Genomic DNA, 21,422 nt, shown 5'->3' with positions numbered 1-21,422 from the left:
GAACATGTCAGGCTGTAATCAAATTATCCGTATGTTTATGAAGATCTGTGTGTATATATCAGTTAACCTGAGAGAAGAATTACAGCCAGTTCTGACCTAAACTCTATTAAGGTGTAAAATTATGTAAAAGTATACAAATTGCTTATTCTCAACCCATCACTGCCAAAACACACACACACACACACACTCTCTCTCTCTTCTCTCTCTCTCTCTCTCTCTCTCTCTCTCTCTCTCTCTCTCTCTCTCTCTCTCTCTCTCTCACTCACACACACACACACACTCTCTCTCTCTCTCTCTCTCTCTCTCTCTCTCTCTCTCTCTCTCTCACACACACACTTACACTTATCTATCAATGTCATACAATACATTATTTTTTTTTAAATATATAAATATGAAGCTTATTGTTATTATTATAGATTAGCTCAAACTCTACCCATAGAAGAAGACTTTGCATTTTGGGGTTAAAAAAATAAAAATAAAATAAGATTGAGAAAACCTTGGATATCCTCTAAAGGGCATTTGGTCAAATTTTGAAATATATATAAAGGGAGATATATACAGTACAGACCATAAGTTTGGACACACCTTCTCATTCAAAGAGTTTTCTTTATTTTCATGACTTTGAAAATTGTAGATTCACACTGAAGGCATCAAAACTATGAATTAACACATGTGGAATTATATATGGAATTATATACATAACAAAAAAGTGTGAAACAACTGAAAATATGTCATATTGTAGGTTCTTCAAAGTAGCCACCCTTTGCTTTGATTACTGCTTTGCGCACTCTTGACATTCTCTTGATGAGCTTCAAGAGGTAGTCACCTGAAATGGTCTTCCAACAGTCTTGAAGGAGTCCCCCGAGAGATGCTTAGCACTTGTTGGCCCTTTTGCCTTCTGTCTGCGGTCCAGCTCACCCCTAAACCATCTCAATTGGGTTCAGGTCCGGTGACTGTGGAGGCCAGGTCATCTGGCGCAGCACCCCATCACTCTCCTTCTTGGTCAAATAGCCCTTGATGCCTTCAGTGTGACTCTACAATTTTCATAGTCATGAAAATAAAGAAAACTCTTTGAATGAGAAGGTGTCTCCAAACTTTTGGTCTGTACTGTATAATATTTCAAAATATAAATTAAATAACATGATATTTAGGCAAAATAACAAAATGTACACCACTTTATTCTGTTCAAAAGTTTTCACCCCCAGCTTTTAATACATGGCTTTTCCTTCTGGAGCATCCATGAGCGTTTGAACTTTTTGTAATAGTTGCGTATGAGTCCTTCAGTTGTCCTCAGTGTGAAAAGATGGATCCCAAAATCATACAGACATTATTGGAAAGGGTTCAAATACGCAAAAGATGCTGCAAAACCAAAGAATTTGTAGTACCTGAAGGATTTTTCTGAAGAACAGCGGGCAGTTTAACTGTTCAGAATAAACAAGGGACTCATGAACAACTAAACAATTAATAAAATAAAATAAACGTCCAGGTAACAACACATTATTAAAAATCAAGCGTATGTAAACTTTTGAATAGGGTCATTTTTATGAATTCAACTTTTATTTTCCCTTGTGTAAATATGTAATATGTAAGCGTCTTTTATGTTAAATGTCTTAAGGTCAGTACTAAATAAATAAAAAATAGATAAATATCCATCTATCCATTGTTCTATAGTTCTATCATTCTATTCTATCATTCTATAGTTCTATCTATTGTTCTATCATTCCATCTTTCTATTTATTTTTAATTCTGTCATTCTATATAGACTCCCGGTGGGGTTAATCATGGGGGCGGGGTTTTTTTGGGAGTCGTGTAATGGCTTCCGATTTTCTCTGGGAGGAAGCAAAATGTAAATTAAGCAATTATGTATCTTAACGAGGGTAACACTGTATTTATAGACCTTAATAACCTTAAGTGGGAACCTTAATAACCGGTTTGGAAGCTCGTCAAGGGAATTAATGTAGTCTAAACAGCCTGCTCTCCTGTTTGACTTGGAGTGGCTCCCTCCACATGTCTGCTGTCGCACAGAAATATGAAAATGAGTTCTACAGGCAATCATAGTGTTGCACATAGCACATGCTAGAGCCTTTTGTGCTTATTGTTGTGTTTTGATGCTTTTTCATAACTTTGTAAGAAACGGGTAAATTTGAAAAGTGCATGTTGAGCTACTTGTACATGTAGGCTACACAAGTTTGGGTCTTTTCTCTATCCAAGTAACATTTCTCTATCCTTTTCCCTTTTATAACCTTCATTTTTAACCTTAATAATTATTCAGTTATTAATATGTAAATATGCTTTTCTATTTTAGCATTAAAATGGACTAATAACAGTATAGAAATGTATAAAAATTTCTCAACATAATAAGATTACATTAAAGCAGGCCTGCAAAAAAATCACAGACACACACACAAAATGAACTTGTCACCCTTACTAATCTTTTTTTTTTTTTTTTTTTTGGACAACCGCATTAACCCATAATTAGGTATGAACTTTTTCTCACTTTAAGACCACAAGAACAAATATCTGAGGTGGAATATCTTCATCTCAGACTGTTTTTGGATTGACAGTGTCACTGTTCTGCACCAAAGAGAAAAAAGTTGTAAATTCAGAAGGCTGATTTGACATCTGAAGTGAAATGGAACAGAGCAAGTGCTTTCTGTGGTAAAATATTTGGGCTGCACAATTGTGCCGACGGCAGCACAAATGTATTTTTGTAGGAGTAAGCACCCAGTCTTTTTAAGTTCAACCCCTCGTCTTAAACACACTTTTAATATATGGGTTTTTTTTTAGATTGAGTTGCGTCTGTCTCTAGTGGTAGGCTAGTTTGGGATTATATTCCTTCCATATTGAGATCGAGAAGCTTTATTTTAGTGTGTCGACCCAGCAGTTTTCAGCGATTTTGGAAAATAAAAACAAATTGGAAAAATTTAAGTAATCTTAATACACTAATATGAAAGCAAGACACATTTGAATATGTTTCCTGCTGTGTTTGGAGAAATAAAAGAACCTCCTGCTTTCTTCTCATAGTATTATTGTTTTTATTTATTTTATTTATTTTGTGGTGAAAGTTTGAGTTTAAAAGACATAAAATAGGGGGAAAAAAAACCTGACCATGGCAAGGTCAGTAAATTTCTTAAATTATAAGATAATTTGATGTATTTATAATATGATAGTTTGGTTGAGATTGTAAATGTTGTGTGTGTGTGTGTATGTATATATATATTTATTTATTTATTTATATATATATACTTGATGGTTAAACCACATTAAAGATGTAGAGCCATTATAGGTAAACTTTTCCTGAAATGTATAATGTAAATATATTTTTTCCCCAAACCATATTAAACTTATTTGAATACAAAATAGTGCATTTAAAATAATTTGGCTTATTCTTTACCATTAACCTTCTTGTATGCCATTGACCCATTTTGAACTAATTGCTATAGTCTTAAGCAACTTTGGAAATAGGCCTAAAGGAATTGAACTCCCATATTATTGTCTCTCACTTGGATAAATGAGGGTTCAAGTTGCATACAAAGAAATTCACCTGGTCAGGGACGCGAAGGTGTACGTTCGGTTGTCGCTTTGTGTTATTTGGTCTGTCCGTAAGTCACCTGCGTGTGTCGACACTGATACACACCGGCACCAAGTGGAATTTGTCCTGGTGCCATTCTGTCGAATTTCTTTTTTTTTTTTATTTGTATTTTGTTCGTACGGGCGCAAGGAATCCTGGCCCTCTCTATCACAAAGAGATGCAAATCTCTCTCTCTCGCTCTCTCAGTCTTCTGCCGTCGTTCAACCGTTACGGAAAGGGCAGACTGCTGGCGCCGAGCTATTTGGGCTCTCTTCAGTACACGTACACACTCACACACACACACACTTGTACTCCCACACGATGCTGTCACACAACATACCAACACACGATATATGCACATGCATGAACTTCATTTGGTATTTCACTCATTATTAATGAATGCAAATGTATAAATATGCCACACATACATATATATTCGACTGCATATGCATTAAATGCATTCATTAAGCCTAAATGAGGCATATTGTTGCGTTGCGCTGCCCATTTAGGAAATGTTCAAGACTTTGGCCCCACAAGCCTCATGCGGGTCCCCTCCACTAGGCGGTAGACCCCCCTCTGTATCTTTTCTTTCGTTCTGCTGTTCCTGCTTTTCCTTGTAGTTCCCCAAAGGGTGAGGAGTTCATAGAATCAGAAGCGGTCAACTAAGGTAGATGTCAGGGCGGTGAAAGTCAAAGTAAACTCATTCTGAACCGGAAACATTGGACATTTCCCTCTATTTTTTTTCTACTTCAAACCAGTTGGACCATGTTATGCATCAGAATGTGGTAGGAGAAAGGAGGTTAAATTATTTGACATCCTTCTTCATTTTAAAGTGCACAGTCGATTTCTGAGAAGGTTCTCTGTTATATTTTTGCTCCTCTCGAAGCTTGAGAAACTGCATGTGTTCATTGCGTGTTTGGACGTCAATCTAAAGTTTAACTTTCCGACCAGAAGAAAAAGAGATGAGCATAAATCGGCCGGTCAACTTTGCGCGAATTTAGCTCCTTTATTTACTTACCAGAAACTTTTCAAAAAGTTTATTTGACTGCTTCCATAAAAAAGTAAGGTACAGTGTTTATTGACTTTAAGTGGCGATTATTTATTCTGGCTAATTTGAAGCAGCGGTCTTCTCTCCCTGTTCCTCCGTCTCTCCCTTCGTATTTTCGGGTAATCCCGGGCAGCGGTGAAGAAGTGGAGTCCGATGAAAGATTGAATAAATAAATAAATCGCTTTGGATAACATTCCCCTCTGATTGACCTGACCCGTGACCTGAGAGACACTCACAAAAGGTCACGACCTGGCCACAGGAATGTTCATTTTTGAATGACACTTGTAAATACCCTTGTCCTTACCTTTAGTATTAAACTACTTCTTGAAGGTATGTGCAACGTACAAATATTTTGCCATCCAGAATAATAATCTAATATTAGTATAGTGGATACAGTGAAAAAATAAACACATGCATACACACACACACACACACACACACACACACACACACACACACACACACACACACACACACACACACACACACACACACACACACACACACACACACACACACACATATATATATACACACACACACACACACACACACACACACACACACACACACACATATATATATACACACACACATTCATAAATGCATACATAAATAATCTTGTTCTTTATTAATCATACATACATAATTTTAAAATTGAGCCTGTACTTATGAAAAATAAACTTTGAGGTGTTTTTTGTGTGTGTGTGTTTTGATGACTTTATCCAAGATTGCATGGCTTATTTACTGTCAAACCAAATATCGTAAGTGGTCATGATTTAAATGATAGTAAAGATTTGAAACCTCACCATAACTGCTTTACTATTGTATTCAAGAGCTCTTTGTGCTGTTGGTTAAACAGCGCTGCCCGAACGTGCTTTGCGTGATGGCTCTGGCTCTCGATGTTGGAAATGCAGTGTATCTGGATTCCTCCCATATCATGCACAGACGCTCAGACGAATTAGATTACTGTTCCTATGTCAGAAAGATTAGCCCTTTGTAAGTTACTTCTAAAAGAATTCAAGTTATCTATGAGGAAATGTACTTTCCATATTTTAAATAATGTAATAAGTCTGGGTACGTTTATTTTTTATTGGTTTTTTTTCCTGGAATGTGTGCCAATTGGATTAAGTTTTTATTCAAATCCAAATTTTAGCAGAAGAATTAGTTTTTAATTGAGTTTTTAATGTTTTTAACATTTACAGTTTACATTCTACATTTTCACTGCTCTATTTAATTAAAAAGAGGATGCACTTAATAAATGTATTAGTAATATAAGACTTCCTTCAAACTGTTGATTTTAATTATAAAATATGTACAGTTTTACATGATTGGCCTACATCTTGTACATTCCAAAACATTTATTCTAGTAAATTCAAATCTCAACTTGCATTGTGCTAGTATCTATTCTTGGCAGTGTGTTAATGTACGTTTGTATATATCAGTTCTACGGTAGCGAGAGTTCATCAGAACCAACAGCAGGTCGCTGTTACTGATCTGCACAGGAACAAAGTCAACTGAGACGCTGCATTGCACTGCTCCTTATCTGTTTACGTGATGGACTTTTTCAAACGCAAACATTTTCTTTAGATGCGCTGGGAACACGCAGACCCGATTGGGATCGGACGCAGTCTAATTGCTTCAGATAGCGGCGTTTTATTAGCATTAAAACTGAACACTGACTTCAGCATCGCTGATGAACACAGACCTGACTCCTGTTTGTTACAGTATTAAACCTGGAAACAATTCAAATGCACTAAGATTGCAATTTTTGGTTAAATTCATACCCCCCCTTGACCGTCTAATAGTTTTCTTGTGTAACTGTTGGAACATTTATTGTGTGGGAAAGTACTTTTTAACCCCACTTTTGGCCCTTCACTGACATGCCTCGCAAGGGTGTGTGTGCAGCGCTGGTTTCAGATGTGCGTTCTTGCCAAGGCGTCTGAGTTGCTCAGACTCCCAGGACAATACCCGAACCGCCCCCCACCCCTCCGCAAGCTGACTCGAGGGCATTCCTCCACCGGTTCACTGGCAAGGCTCAAGTGGGTTCCGTTTTTTCAAGCTCTCTAATTGCTGAAAGACATAATTGTTGAGCACTTTGAAGTAAAAGTCAATTTGCCATAAGTCCACCGTTAAGTGTTCAACTGGCCTGTTTTCTCCTCCCCTCAACACTGTTCGCTTGCCAGCGAAGTTGTTCTGATGTATCGATAACGCCAACTCTAAGACCTATTTATTTAACAAGGCCAAAATATCAAGTTCTTTTTGTGGTCATTAACCAAACTTCACATTTGCCTTTGCGTTTAATACATTAATGGCATCCGGCAAAGACTGCGTTTGTTTTGCGAGTTTTATGCACGCTTGACGAGTTCAGACCCGGCGCCGTGGAGCCTCTGTCTCTGGTTTTCAGTGACTATAAGGCCGATGACAGGGTTATGGGAAGTGTAACAGGCACTGACACAATACCTCCATGCTCTGCCTCTCAATACAACTCAGATTAGTCAGTGCTCACACGTTGAACCTGAACACCTACGCGTGCGGTGTGTGTACGTGCTTGCTTCGGTGTGTGTTGTATGCGCGACAGGCTTCATCCGTCAGTGTTTATTGTTTACTGTACTCCTGGTGGCGCCAGGGCTAGAGAAAACAGAAGCCATAAAAACACTTTGTTTTGGGGAACGGCGAAATTCTGCGGTTTTCTAATCGCAAAGGCGATCAGGGCCCCTGATCTGTGTGCCGGCTGAGGGAGGGGATGGGAGTGTTACTCAACTGAAGTTCCATGTATGGCGCTGAGAACATGTGGGCGCACCAGTCTGTCTGTCTCCTGAAAGAAAAGAAAAAAACGAAAGAAAGGCAGAGTCGCAACGATGGACAAAAGACCTTGTGCCACATTAAAGCGGAAGGTGTCTGTTGTTTGATTTCCCTGAAGTCACGCCGCTCGGTATTCCAAAATAGCACTTTAGTGTTCGGGAAAATGCGTGTTAGATCTTTCCTCATTTGATTTGTTGACAGTCCGAAGAACCATTATTTGATCCAAACTTGTATTTTTGCTAGAATTAGTATTTTTTTGTAGATTGTACTCCAGTAATCTTTATTTACAATAATTTTTTACATTGTAATTTAAAAATAATCAAGGTGTTGTTGTTGAAAAGAACAATATGTAATCGTATTTTTTCACATGTCATGATTTAAATGTGATTAGCAATAAATAACATTTATTTGGGATGCACTAATATTTACATTCTGGCCAATATGGATCATTGTTTTCAAGTTATTGCTGATCATTAGGGGCGAGTGTGTGAGACATAAAGAATGAGTCAATGATCACAATTTTCATTTTTGGTTGAACCATCCACTTTAAGTGAGCGTTAGACAACAAATGTTTTAAATGTTTGAGATGTGAATTAAATATCCAATATTTGTTGGTAAATGTCCAGTAATGGCCAATATTGATAGACCGATCATAGTTCATCTCTAATATCTGTCCATATGTATTCAAATTCTAGCATATATATATATATATATATATATATATATATATTTATATATATATATATATATATATAATTTTTTTATTATTATTTATTTATGAGGATGCAAACAAATCACTGAATCAATGTTTTCAAATACTGGTTCAATCAAACAGATAGAGAAATGATTTGCATAAATTAAACTTATCATCGCAATGGGCACAAAACTACCATAGTGTTTCGGAACTATTTTACTAAATAAAAAGTGTTTGAAAGATAAATCATTCACTATCCTCCAGCCCTAGATTTGTCCATGAAGGTGCAAAATATCATAAATCTATATTTACCACTGATCGAAAGACTTATTTTGTCAAATAAGTCTGTTATATGAATGTGGCATGGAGACGGGTACAGTCAGAGAAAAGAAATGTACAAATCAACCACTTCACTTTAATCAGGCGTCTATATATATATATATATATATATATATATATATATATATATATATATATATATATATATATATATATATATATATATATATATATATATATATATATATATATATATATATATATATATATATAATTTTTTTTTTTTTTTTTTTTTTTTTTCAAATCATGCAATGTACACTATTGGCATAAAAGCCCAATAAAATGCTCTTTTCTCATAGGAAAACAATAATTGATTTGGCATTTCCTGCCACTTCAAAGGCTCTGAGCCCTGTAGGCATGGCACTAAATTACTGGAGAAAGAAGATTTGCTATTGGCTGAGTGTTAAGTGTTCACCACTGTCTTACTCTTTTCGCTTTACCTTTCTACCTCAACATGCTTGTGTGTCTATGAAAAGAAAGTGAATGTGGGTTTCTTATTGAAGATAGTTACATTCTGACACTACAAAGACCCTGTGTGTTTATCAGTAAACTTTGGTAGTTCTGTCTCTTTCCACACGCCTGTTTTGTATGCTTTTCTCTTTTCTTTTTCTGAATAGAAAAACTGTTCCCTGTTTTTAGGCAAACCAGCATCAAGGAAGAATTTTGATGTGTAAATACATTTATTCCTGCGTTTATCAATGTGTGTATGTTTGCATTTCCTGTTCTATGACATTTAAAAAGTTTTATTTGTAGTAAAAACTAGATTACGGCTAACTTTATCAATTTTTTTTATCAATTTAACACATCCTTGCTGAATAAAAGTATTGATTTTATTTTAAAAAAAAAAAGAAAAAAAAAGAAAAATGAAAAACAGCTTCTTTTTTTTTTTTTTTTTATTCATCAAAGTATCCTAAAAAAGTATCACATGTTCTGAAAAAATATTAAGCAGCAGAACTGTTTCCAACTTTGATAATGAATCATCATATTAGAATGATTTCTAAAGGATCATGTGATAATGATCCTAAAAATTCAGCTTTGCATCACAGAAATAAATGATCATTTAAAATATAATACATTTTAAAACAATTATTTTAAATTGTAATAATATATCACACTATTAAATGTTTTCTGTATTTTTGATCAAATAAATGCAGGCTTGATGAGCAGAAGAAACTTCTTTCAAAAACATTAAAACTAGTAATGTTTCCAAACTTTTGGTCTGTACTGTATATTTTATTTTTTTCCTGTCATCAGTTGAAAAGACTGGTTTGTAATATTTAAACAAGAAAACAATTACTTTTTTATTTGTAATTTAACAGATTTTTTTTGCAAACATTAAGACACCATTAGGTTATTGTAGATATATATGTAAAAGCTGTTTTACAACAAATTTGAATTAGACTCTTTCAGAAATTTGTTCAGAATTATGATGTTTATATAGATTTTTAATGAAAGTGATATGAGTCCTTCTCTTACCATACCTAACTATTTGTGTGTGTGTGTGTGTGTGTGTGTGTGTGTGTGTGTGTGTGTGTGTGTGTGTGTGTGTGTGTGTGTGTGTGTGTGTGTGTGTGTGTGTGCGCGCGCGCGTGTGGGCGTGTGGGCGTGTGGGCGTGTGGGCGTGTGTTTCAGTACGAGAAAGCATGTTAGTTGCAATAGGCATTGGACTCCAGTAAATTGACAGCTCTATTTTTCTAATGTAAAATTCTACTATACAAATATACAAAAATATATGTATTAAAAATTATATATTATTATCATTTAGAATCTACTTCTGAAATAAACTTGTTCTATATCCTTCTGTGAATGAAAATTAATCATATTTTTATGTATTTATTTGTAGAAGCATTAATTTACATAGCAAATCAAATGTTATATGTCAAAGCATGTAGGCGATAGCTATGGCTGCCCTGATTTAAAATTAATCATATTGTGACTTTAGCTATACTGCCCTCCCTTACAGCAGAATCATGTACACGCAGATACATGCTATTAATGTACTTCCTTTAATATTTTGCTCAAGTCTGTGTTAAACCAAGTCTCGTATGTTAACCCTAGCAAAGCTGGATCTCCACACTCTCAGATAAACGGTGTGTGTTGTGATTAGGGCCCTGCAGTGAGCACCAGAGCCACAGAACGAGAGAGAGGCTGCTCTTATCTTAGGCAATTAATCAGAGAGACTCATATTGCGGGACAATTATTCAAATCCTATTCTTGAATAACTTCTAGCCGGAAGCATGCAGAAATTTCCCCTGCCGGACGTGAAGGTCGTGAGAGCGAGGAGGCACTGCAGGATAGAAGGCCTTGGCACATTCGTGTGTGTTTAAGATACATACTAGAGACAAGGTCAAAGTCACGGCAAACTCTGCTTCTGCTCGCATATATTTCACACCAGGCAGAATTTACTTCATGTTGTTGTTCTTATGCATCATGTTAAAGGTTAATTACAGATGCATTGATATAGTAAATTTAGTCAATAAAAAATATGATGGCTGATATCATATTATTTAGCTTGTTAATAGTGTAGAAATGTTCAATATATATATTTTTTTTATAAAAAAAAGCTCTTGTTCATGCTTATGATGAAGCTGTATTTATTTTTGAGTCAAAAAAAAAAAACTAGGATAGAACCTGACTTTTTTCCAATCAGGAATTGAAAAGTTGAATTTGAACGTGCAAATGTAACATTAATCGCCATAAGCATTAATATGTACTTTAATTTGAATAATAATAACAACATTTATTGCAACCCCTCCATTGCGGAGCCTTTTATAAATTCTTTCAACGGCTCTGCTTTATCATTAGTTCTCCGACTGGAGACGTGGTGAGCAATGACAGTTTTTTTGTGATAACTTATGAATGCAATTAAACTGGTATAAGGGGTTTTGGGAATCTTTGTGTGGTGTAGATTTCTCCTCCATAAAACACTCCTACAGGTTGAATGTTTTTTTTTTTTACACATGCACACAGGACGCTCTCAGATGTTAGTAATTGTCCAGCACAGAGGCTGTGCGAAATTGGAACATTAAACGCATCTTATCTTTTCTCGTTTAGTCTGCTTCTCGCGCTCTCCATTGATTGGAGCCCCCCAATAAACGAGCTGGTTTTAATTGCAGTAGGCCTTAATCCAACTTTTTAATGTGCCACAGTGGGAGGGGTGGGGGAGATTTTAATGAAAGTGATACGAGTATTTCTCTTACCATACCTAACTATTTGTGTGTGTGTGTGTGTGTGTGTGTGTGTGTGTGTGTGGGCATGTGTATCAGTACGAGAAAGCGTGTTAGTTGCAATAGACATTGGACTTTCTTCTCATTCACTCTTTTTCTTATCTATCCATTTTAATTACTTCACAATGTGTGTGTAAGCTTGTTTTCATTTCCATGTACCCCATTTTTGGCACAGTGGCTTTTTCCGTTATCACTCCCTGTCTTTAGTCTTATTTGCATTTGTAAGTGACACAATCAATTAAGCGGTGTGTGTTTATGTGTGCAAGTGTACAAAACCGGGCTTTTCTTCGGCAGTGCTAAATGAAATGGGAAGGAGGGGGTGATATTTTTTGATATCAGATGAAAGAGAAACTGGTTGCAAGTGAAAACGGAGCTGTTTCTCCACTGGACGGACAAGTAGAGGCCTGATGTCTGAAAATGATCACACACATTCGTAGATATCTCTCATTTCAATCCCCCCGTGAGTACTTTGTTTCACACACACTGATTTTCATGTAATATGTGGGTCTTAAATATGATGTTGTTGATTTTGGCACAAATCCCATGCATACTGAGAACTGCCACTATTATAAAATAATATTATTTAATTTTTTTATTATTATTAACATATGATTGACTTATAAAATAAAAAGTAATTTTGAACATCTTATCCACCCTACCCAATTAGATTTTTTTTTAATTGCTGAAAATGTATTATGAAGTTATAACCCTGTTTCCACGATTTTCATCCTAATGCTAAAAATGTAACATTCCATACCCTTTTTTTAATGATTTGGATACTTTCTAAATAGCATTTGTGTAATCCTTGTAGTATGTATATAAAATTTTGTGTTAGCAACATTCATTAATCTATACCTTTTAAAAGTTTATTTAAAAAACTAATCGTTTTATTTAATTATAGGGAAATATAATTTGATCATTTACTACAAACCAATTTGGTCCTAAGTAAGTAATGAGTCACCCATTCTAGTCTTTAATTTAATTTTTATTTATTTCCACTCAAATGAAATTAATGTTCAAACTTTTTAGTTTGACGTTTTAGTATCCTGAAGGTTAAAGCACCTCTTGGTGGATTAAAAAAATGACTTTATTTCTAAGAGTTTCAGAGTCTGTTTTTTGTGCCTTGGTCTTGGAAACGTCCAATTGTGTTAAAGAAAAGAGAGAGTACTTCTATTCCAAGAAGAAAGGAAATGGAGGATGGAGCCATAAAATGCAAATATCACCCATGCTGCTTTTTTTCCCCATACAAATTAAATGTCACCGTTTTGAAATACTGTCACTTTACTTCATGCTGAGGAGGCGATGACAAATCCATATTCCTTTAAATAAAAATTCTTATTACGGCGCTGGCGCGGTAATCACGACGACACAAAGCCTCCCCGTGATTAACGATAGCAATTTATTGTGTGAGAGGGCCGAGGAGAGGGAGAGGGACCGACGCAGAAGAGACATCATCTTTATCATAATTCGTATCATAAATAACCGGCCCCAGCCAATCAGAGAGCACCCAACGTGTCATTCCCAAATAACCTTTGATAACTATTACCATTCCACCGGTCGGAAGGGAGCCTAAAGTCACAATGTTATCTTATCCCCATTCTGCACTTATAGAATACAACAATATTACCATATAGATTACACTATTTATAATAGAGAGTGTCAGAGGGCTCTGCCTGCACTTCCTGTCATCTATTGTGGTGCAGAGAGTTGCAGTGGCCAGATTACCACTGGTTAACTGGTATCACGCCACCCGGGAGTGTAGTGTGTGTGCGCGTGCATTTGTAGTGCTTGGAGACATTTAAAAAAAGTTTGATTTAACTAGAGATTGCTTTTGTGTGTGTGTATCTTGTTCGCACTGTTGTTCTGCTGTGTAATCAGGTGTGGATGATTTTGATCTGTTGCTCTGATATCCACCCTACATTCCACCCTGAGATGTTCCCACTCTGTTAATATTACTCATGTCAATATTGCCCCTTTTCTTATTTTTACCATGTCATGTTCTTTCTTATTATCTATAATATTTACAAAACAAGGCTGAATCAGTGATTTTCCGTCCAGCTTACATAACTGATCCTGTTTCTCAGCTCTCTGTTCTTGCTTTTTGGAAATTCTGGTTGGATGTGATTAATATTTGTACTTTTCCTTCTGGCAGATGAGGAAGAGGAGGAGCCGGTTCCTGCAGATATGGGCACTTCTGCCGAGGCCATGCAGGTCTCCCTGGGTGAGGAAGAGGATGGTGAGGAAGAGGAGAATGATGAGAACTGGCTAAGCTGTCACAGTGGACAGAGTCCCAGGCCTGAGGGTCTATTACCTGCTGCCAAGAGACCCCGCCTGAGCACAAAACCTGGCATTAGCCCCGAATGGAGTTATGAGCCACGGGAACCTCTCAGTTCCCTTAATTCCCAACACATGCCGCATTCCCCCTCCCCTCCCCTCTCTCCCGAATTACCCCGACCTCCTTTGGCACCTCCTACACTTGGACACAAGCCGAAACTGCCCTCGCCCTCTCCTGCACGGCAGAAGAACAAATCACCCAAAATAGGTGGTGGTTCTGCACCTATTGGTGTATTGGGGCGACCATTTATGTTGACCCCACCCAAGACCAATCAGAAGGCAGGAAAAAGGTCACCCAGTAGGCCCAAAAGCCCACGTAGCCCAAGGCCAAGCCCTGCCCTTTTGGGTGCAACTGCACATGGTTGGGCTGGACCTCCTGGAGATGATAGTTCTCGTGATGGCCAGTTCAGAGCTTATGATACAGGAGATGAGGATATTGAGAACTCTATTGCTGCTGTGATTGCACGTGCTTGTGCAGATGGAGATGGCACATCAGACCCATTTGCTTATGACTCTGACTCAGACAGTGAGGGGCCAAACCCTCCAAAACCTGCACCCAAACATATATTTAGCCTCATCAAACCTCCACAATCTCTCATCGGAAAACACCCACTTCCACCAGTACTCCCAAATCTCAACCCACCCAACCGATGGACGATGGATGACTCCATAGACGAGGTCATCCGAAAGGCCAATCAGGCTAAAAAGCCCATTCAGACCCCAAGTCTTTCACCTCCGGAACCCAGTTACTTGTCGTCCCCACCTGACTCACCTCCCACACCGCCGCCACCTCTTAAACCTCCCCAGGAACGGAAAGACCCAGCTACCGGTACACTTCTCAAGAAGAAACTCAAGAAGGACATCAGGGCCAAGTTGAAGAAGAAAGACAAGGAGCGACTCAAGGAGAAGGTCAAAGAGAAAGGAAAGAATAAGGACAAGAACAAGGAGAAGAAGCGAGAAAAGGAGCGAGGGCAGGTAGAGGAAAACAAGATACCCTGGCCAGAGCTATCACTAGGAATTGGAGGTGAAGAGCGGAGAGATATCATTAGCCGGAAGAAAGAGAAGGACAAGCACAAGGACAAGAAGAAAGATAAAGAGAAAAGCAAGAAAGAGAAAGAGAAACGAGACAAGGGCAAGGAGCGAGGCAAGGAGGAGAAGAGGATATCTCAAGGAACCAAAGACATTGCTGCTGCCGTTGGCGCCACCAGCCCACTCTTCAGCCCGCAGACCTGCCTACGAATCCCATCGATGTTGCCCCCTTTGCCACCAATACTCCCTGATAAATTGTTCCCACACCCCAAGGATACCAAGAGCAAAGACAAGGACAAGAAGAAGGACAAGAAAGAGAAGAAGAAGAAAAAAGAGAGAGAGAAAGATAGAGAGAAAGAGCGTGAAAAAGATCGAGAGAAGGAACGAGCAAGGGAGAAGGAACGAGATAAAGAGGAGAAGAAGAAAGACAAAGAGAAGAAAGAAAAGACAAAGGAAAAAGAGAAAGACAAGCCAAAACTTGAGAAATCAAGCTTATTGGTAAGACACCCTAGCATTTACAAAGTCCCTGGTCTCATGCCTGTACTCAGAAAGCTACTGTCACTGCTTACACCAAAAGCTACACTACAGTCTACTAACAAAAATTAGCTAGCTACATTGCAACATCTTTTTATATTGCTCCACTTTTATTATTTTTATTATAAAATAAGAAAACACCCCAGTTGATATAAAAGATATTGAAATCACAAATGTTGTGAACAGATTAATTTACTTGAACCTTCCTAAACAAATTGATTCACTTAAATTGATTCTTAAATGAAGTTACATTTTGTCATGCTATGCTGCACTTTGTTGGAAAGGAAAGTTAGTCATTTTGCTAAAAACTAGTTAAAAGTCAACATGGAAGATCTTAACAGCTTCAGACAATTATGTATATGTAACCTCATGTTTCTGAGGGTAACACAATGTTCAGTGGCAACAAGTTATCCATGTATACAGCTTTGCATCATATGGATATGCATCACTGAATGCTAGTTAACAAATAGGCCATTCATAAAATGTACACATGAATTCAATATGATTATCAGGTGCAGTATCAATAATGCAATACACAAGAGAGTCACACAGATAGATTTACTAGCTTGCCCCGTTACTAGCGATGTGTGTGTATCTTTCTGTCTTTGTGTCCTTGTGTGTGTACCTTTGAGATCAGAGGTAGATTGCTGAGCTACATTTACATTTACATCTTTTCTGGTCGATTTGTCCTGGAATCCTGCTCCTTGCATGGAACCCCTGTGCACACACACACACACACACACATGCACAATAGACTATCAGTCTTGGTGCAAATCAAACAAGGGATAATACACCTCAAAGCCAATGTTTACCCGATTCATACCCCATTTCACAGCGTGTATATGTATGTGTGACTGCAAAAAAGCTTGAGCAAAAGAGTGTGTTAGTTCTTTTTTATCAAACTCATCCTCCAATCGCTTTTCACCATCCATTGACAGTGATAATGTATGTACACCACATCAGAGCAGGTTGAATTGATTTAGACTGCTGCAGAATTCCATTTTTCCTGCTTTCTGTCCCTTCTTTCGTTACCTGAATCCCTGACCCCCCCACTCTCTTTTTCTCTCCATCTTTTTTTTCCGTCTTCTGCTGCCACCGGGAGATGGGATTGAGAAAGTGATTTCTCTCGTTCTCCACCTGCTTAAATCTTTCCATCACTTTAATTTTTTGCAAGGCTGCTTTGCTGCCATCAAGGAGAAAAGAAAAAGAGACAAGAGAGTGAGAGGAATGAGGAAAAAGAGAGAGGGAGAGAGCTGAGGGGGTTATCAGTCGTTGGCCTGAGGTATGTGTGCAAGGGACTTAAATCCGTAGAGATTAGCAGAAAAATGCCGTCGGTAGCAGTAAGGGGTTTTACGCCACTGGTTGTATTAGTTCAGGTGAAAAGAGTATTGCGTTTACATAAAACAGGACAAATCCATCCACAATGCCAGTGCTGTGGGACCACAATGCAAACTGCTATCTCTGGACCTTAACCACAACATCCAGTGCTGTTTCCTGAGAACTGCCTCCGAACTACTGCTACCGAACACGGAATCACAGAAATTGAGAGAGAATGATGGCAGGAGAGAGAGTAGAGATGGGAGCAAAAGTGGAAACAAACGATACAGTGTAGAGAGACATGGAAAGAAGAGAAAGAGATTCACATTTTTTCTCATAATGGGTCCTAGTTAGTCCTCAGTTGCTCACTTAAAAACAAGGGGCAAATGGTTGAAGTCAAAACTAAATGGTTTTTGTAGCCAACTTCATGTGTTTCTTATTGAAACATGATAGTCAAAAAAAAACAAAAACGGCCGGGACTTGATTTTATTCACTGTAAATTTTTGGATCATGAAAAGTGGCATGAGGTTGTATTAGGGTAAAAACATCACAATATTTTTCCCCATATCATGTGATATCGATATTTAGGGGCCAAGCACCGAAGGTGCGTAGGCACCTATTGTATCCGTTAGGATTCTTATTATTATTCTGCTTATTCTTCCGCCGCAAGTCTATGGAAGCACATAGAACCGCTTGCGGGTAAGTTGTGCAATTTGGCACACTGATAGAGGACAATATCAACATTAACCACAGCATGTTTAGAGACTCTGACTCCAACTCTCTAGCGCCACCACTTGTCCAAAGATTAAATGTTTCTATGCTAATAACTGTTGAACCATAAGCCAGAAAAGTAAAATAATTTTTCCTGTTAATCCTTGGCACATGTCAAGTCAAATGAACACCAAAAATCACAAGGTTTAGTTTTTTTGCTATATTTTATTGTTCGTTAAACCTACTTTTTCGAACTCGTCCTAGACGGTTAGTCTGATTTTCACGAAAATTGGCTCAGATCATCTTCAGACCATGCTGGCAAAAAGTTATGGAATTCAAGTTGATTTGTAAAACCGTTCTTGAATGACACGTGAACAAATTTGACGAAAAGCACACAAAAACGCATGTGAAGCTATATCTCGGGAACGGTTTGGCATATTGAGACCAAACTAGGGGTGTGCACGGATGGTCGAACATTCGAATATTCGTTCTGCTCTAATTATTCAATAAATAAAAATGATATTCGAATTTCGCAAAAAAAAAAAAAGAAAACTTTCTGTGATTCTCCACGGCATATTTGAAGATGTATGCAAGCAAAAAATAATTAATGATTGAATAAGGGGCCGTTCACATATCGCGCCTAAAAACGCGTGGAAAACGCTAGGCGCGGCGCTTTCTCCTTCTTTCCAAAGTGCTCGGGCAGAAGCACTCCTGAGGCGTCTGCTGTTGCGAAGCAACAATGACGCGCTCTCTCCCTGAAGATGCGGAAATTTCAGCAAAGGATAAATGGATTTGCAGTACAAAAAAGTCGCTTTCAGTAGCTCTGCTCCTAAATTTATTTCAAAATGGCAATCCATATACAGCTATGATCAGCTGTTCCTTCATCTTGGCTGAGCTTTCAACGTTGTTACGGGAAAGGATGAAGCTGAATGGTTAGTTCTTGTCACATGACCTGCGGTGCGCTTGGGGCTCTCTGAAAAGTTGAGATGTTTTAACTCGATGCGGTGCAAATGCGCCTGGAAAAAACGGGCGCGTCGCACCGCATGCGCATCGCGACCGCATCGCTTCCATTATGAGCGTGCATACCGAATAAACACAGCTAACTTGGAGAATGCAGTGAAAACACTTCTTCTCGCGTCTGCCTTAGACCCTCGGCACAAACATCTCAGGTTTCTCGATGAAAACATGAGAGAAGTAAGAAAAAAAAACTTTTTTGAACATTATCAACATTTTCCTTGATGCGAGTGGCTCGGATGCAGCCGCCATCACCAACGATGAAGAGAATGCAATGCCCACTCGTCAGAAAAGGCTGAGCCAGTTCTTAAGCATGATTACAGAGAGTCCAGCCGAGACGAGTGGGAACAGTTCTTGCTGGAGCCATGTATTCCACCAGGTGAGGATCCCATTCAGTGGTGAAACGAAAACACGAAGCGCTTCACAAAACTTATTCGCTTAGCACACCGTTATTTGTGAGTCCCGCCAACGTCTGTGCCATCAGAGCGCGTTTTCTCCGCGGCCGGCCTTATTGTTAACAGACTAAGGAGCTGACTTTCCCCCGATCATGTTTACATGCCTATGTTTCTTAACAAGAACATGTAAAAAAATAAAAAAAGCAAAAAAGATTTGCTGACAGTTTAAAAGTTTAAAAGTTAAGTGTAGGCTACGGTCTACAATAGCCTAATTGCTGCAGGCTGCTTTACGTTTTTTCTTCGTTCACTTTTTTTATTTTTATTTTTTGCTTTTAATCTGTACTTTTGTTTGTTTGCACGCATTGTTAAAGGTTTTCAGCTACAAAACACGACGTGTAATGTTCAAGCTTATTGTGTGTAAGCTTGTTCAAAAATGACGGAAACAATAATGGCGCTTTTCCATTACCAGTACCAGCTCGACTCGACTCGACTCGGCTCGGCTCGACTCGCCTCGCCTCGGCTCACTTTTCGCTCCGTTTCCATTGCAGATAGTACCTCCACAATAGTACCTGGTTGTCATAGCGACGCTGCAGGAAACTGCCGTGACGTAATCTTCTACGCGACACACACCCGCTACCCACACACACAGGACAATGGAGGAAATCAAGTGCATGTTGTTTTTGATCCTCGGGATGTGGCTGTTTCTCACAGCAAGAAGACAAACGTTGTTTCAGGAGAGGCTGAGGGCAGCAAAACGAAACACTGCTGAAAAAAACAGGAGTGTAATGATGACGCAGTGAATAGTGACGATTCTCTCTGACCAATCAGCAGTCTGCTGTGTTTCCACGTCACATTATAGTATCGCCTCAGCTCGCTTGGAACCTCGCCGGAGGTGGTACGAAAAAAAGTACCTGGAAGCCGGTACAGGTACAACTTTTACACAGTGGAAAACCAAACAGAGCCGAGCCGAGGCGAGCTGGTACTGTGTAGTGGAAAAGCGCCATAAATGTTGCTGAAAAATAACGTCTGTCTCATTAAACTTAATTTAAATAAACGAATATTCGAATATTCGTTTTTTTGTGAGCTCAAATATTCGATATATGTGATATTTGTGGAAAACGCCCATCCCTAGACCAAACTAGCGCCACCTAGTGGTCAGGAGATATGAAAAATGCATATTGTGGCTTATAACGTCTGAATGGTTTGGCCAAAAATCACACAACTGGTCTCTTTAGATTCAGTGAGTCATGTCGAGTCGAATGATATCCAATTTTCCCGTGTCAGCCATTTTAGGCGTCTGCCATTTTGAATTATGTTTTAAAATGCTGTATTTAGACTATTGAAATGAAAATGGTCTCCCTATATTCTTTGGGTGATGCCGAGAACATTGATACCAATTAAGCGAAAATTGGTCATACTTCCTGTCCCCCATTTTGATTAATGTTGAAAATCTACTTTTTCGAACTCCTCCTAGACCGTTAGTCCGATTCTCACCAAATTTGACGTGGATCATCTTCAAACAATGCTGGCGAAAAGTTATGGGTTTCGTGTCGATATATGAAACGGTTCTCATTTAGCACATCAACAAATTTGCTGGAAGGGTGCCAAAATGCATGTGAGGCTGTATCTCTGCAAAGCTTTAACATATTTGCACCAAACTTTGTATGTGTCATTGTCACCTCACGCTGACCATGCCACATAAATTTGATACAGGCGCCACCTATTGGTCAAGAATAATAAATCATTTATTAACCATGAATAATTACTCTTTAAAAATGCTAATAACTTTTTAATGCATTAGTCCATTGGAATGAAACTCAAAATATCAAAATATTCCCTGGCTTATGCCGACAACATAGATACCAATTATGCCAGATTAAGCTGAACTTCCGGTCCGCCATTTTGATTTATGTTGAAAACCTACTTTTTCGAACTCCTCATCAACCGTTGGTCCGATTTTCACCAAATTCGAATCAGATCATCTTCAGACTGTGCTGACAAAATGTTATGGATTTTGTGTCGATAGTCAAAACCATTTTTGCATACCACAGCGACGAATTTGAGGCATCATGCCAAAATGTCACTTGAGGCTGTATCTCTGCAATGCTTTGGCATATTGACCCCAAACGTTGTGTGTGTCATTGACAAGTCACACAGAGTACACCAAATTGATTTGATAACAGCGACACCTATTTGGTCAAACTTGATAAGCCATTTAATCATATAACTAATGGTTGTATTTATGATTTTTCAGCCATTTCAATTACAATCATCCTAAATTGCTGTAATTGCTCACTGTTGCATTTGGTGTGGTCCTTCATGCCATGCTTAGCTCCTTAATTTGCCGGTGGAGTGCTTGGTCCCGTAATTGCTGCTTGCAGCTATATTTATCACTATATTCATT

The 21,422-nt window shown here is 38.2% G+C and overlaps 1 protein-coding gene across 1 annotated transcript in view; it reads left to right on the top strand.

The window, feature by feature from the left end:
* LOC132099054 (transcription initiation factor TFIID subunit 3-like) overlaps positions 1-21,422 on the top strand; it is a 50,693-nt gene that overhangs the window by 19,338 nt on the left and 9,933 nt on the right. Inside the window, exon 3 of the mRNA XM_059505473.1 lies at positions 13,837-15,545. Coding sequence (XP_059361456.1) covers positions 13,837-15,545 — 1,709 coding nt within the window. The remainder of the gene's footprint in view (positions 1-13,836; positions 15,546-21,422) is intronic.

Source organism: Carassius carassius, chromosome 22 (assembly GCF_963082965.1).
Source record: "Carassius carassius chromosome 22, fCarCar2.1, whole genome shotgun sequence".
In the NCBI taxonomy this organism is placed as follows: Eukaryota; Metazoa; Chordata; class Actinopteri; order Cypriniformes; family Cyprinidae; genus Carassius; species Carassius carassius.
This window is presented reverse-complemented; position numbering and strand designations above follow the sequence as displayed.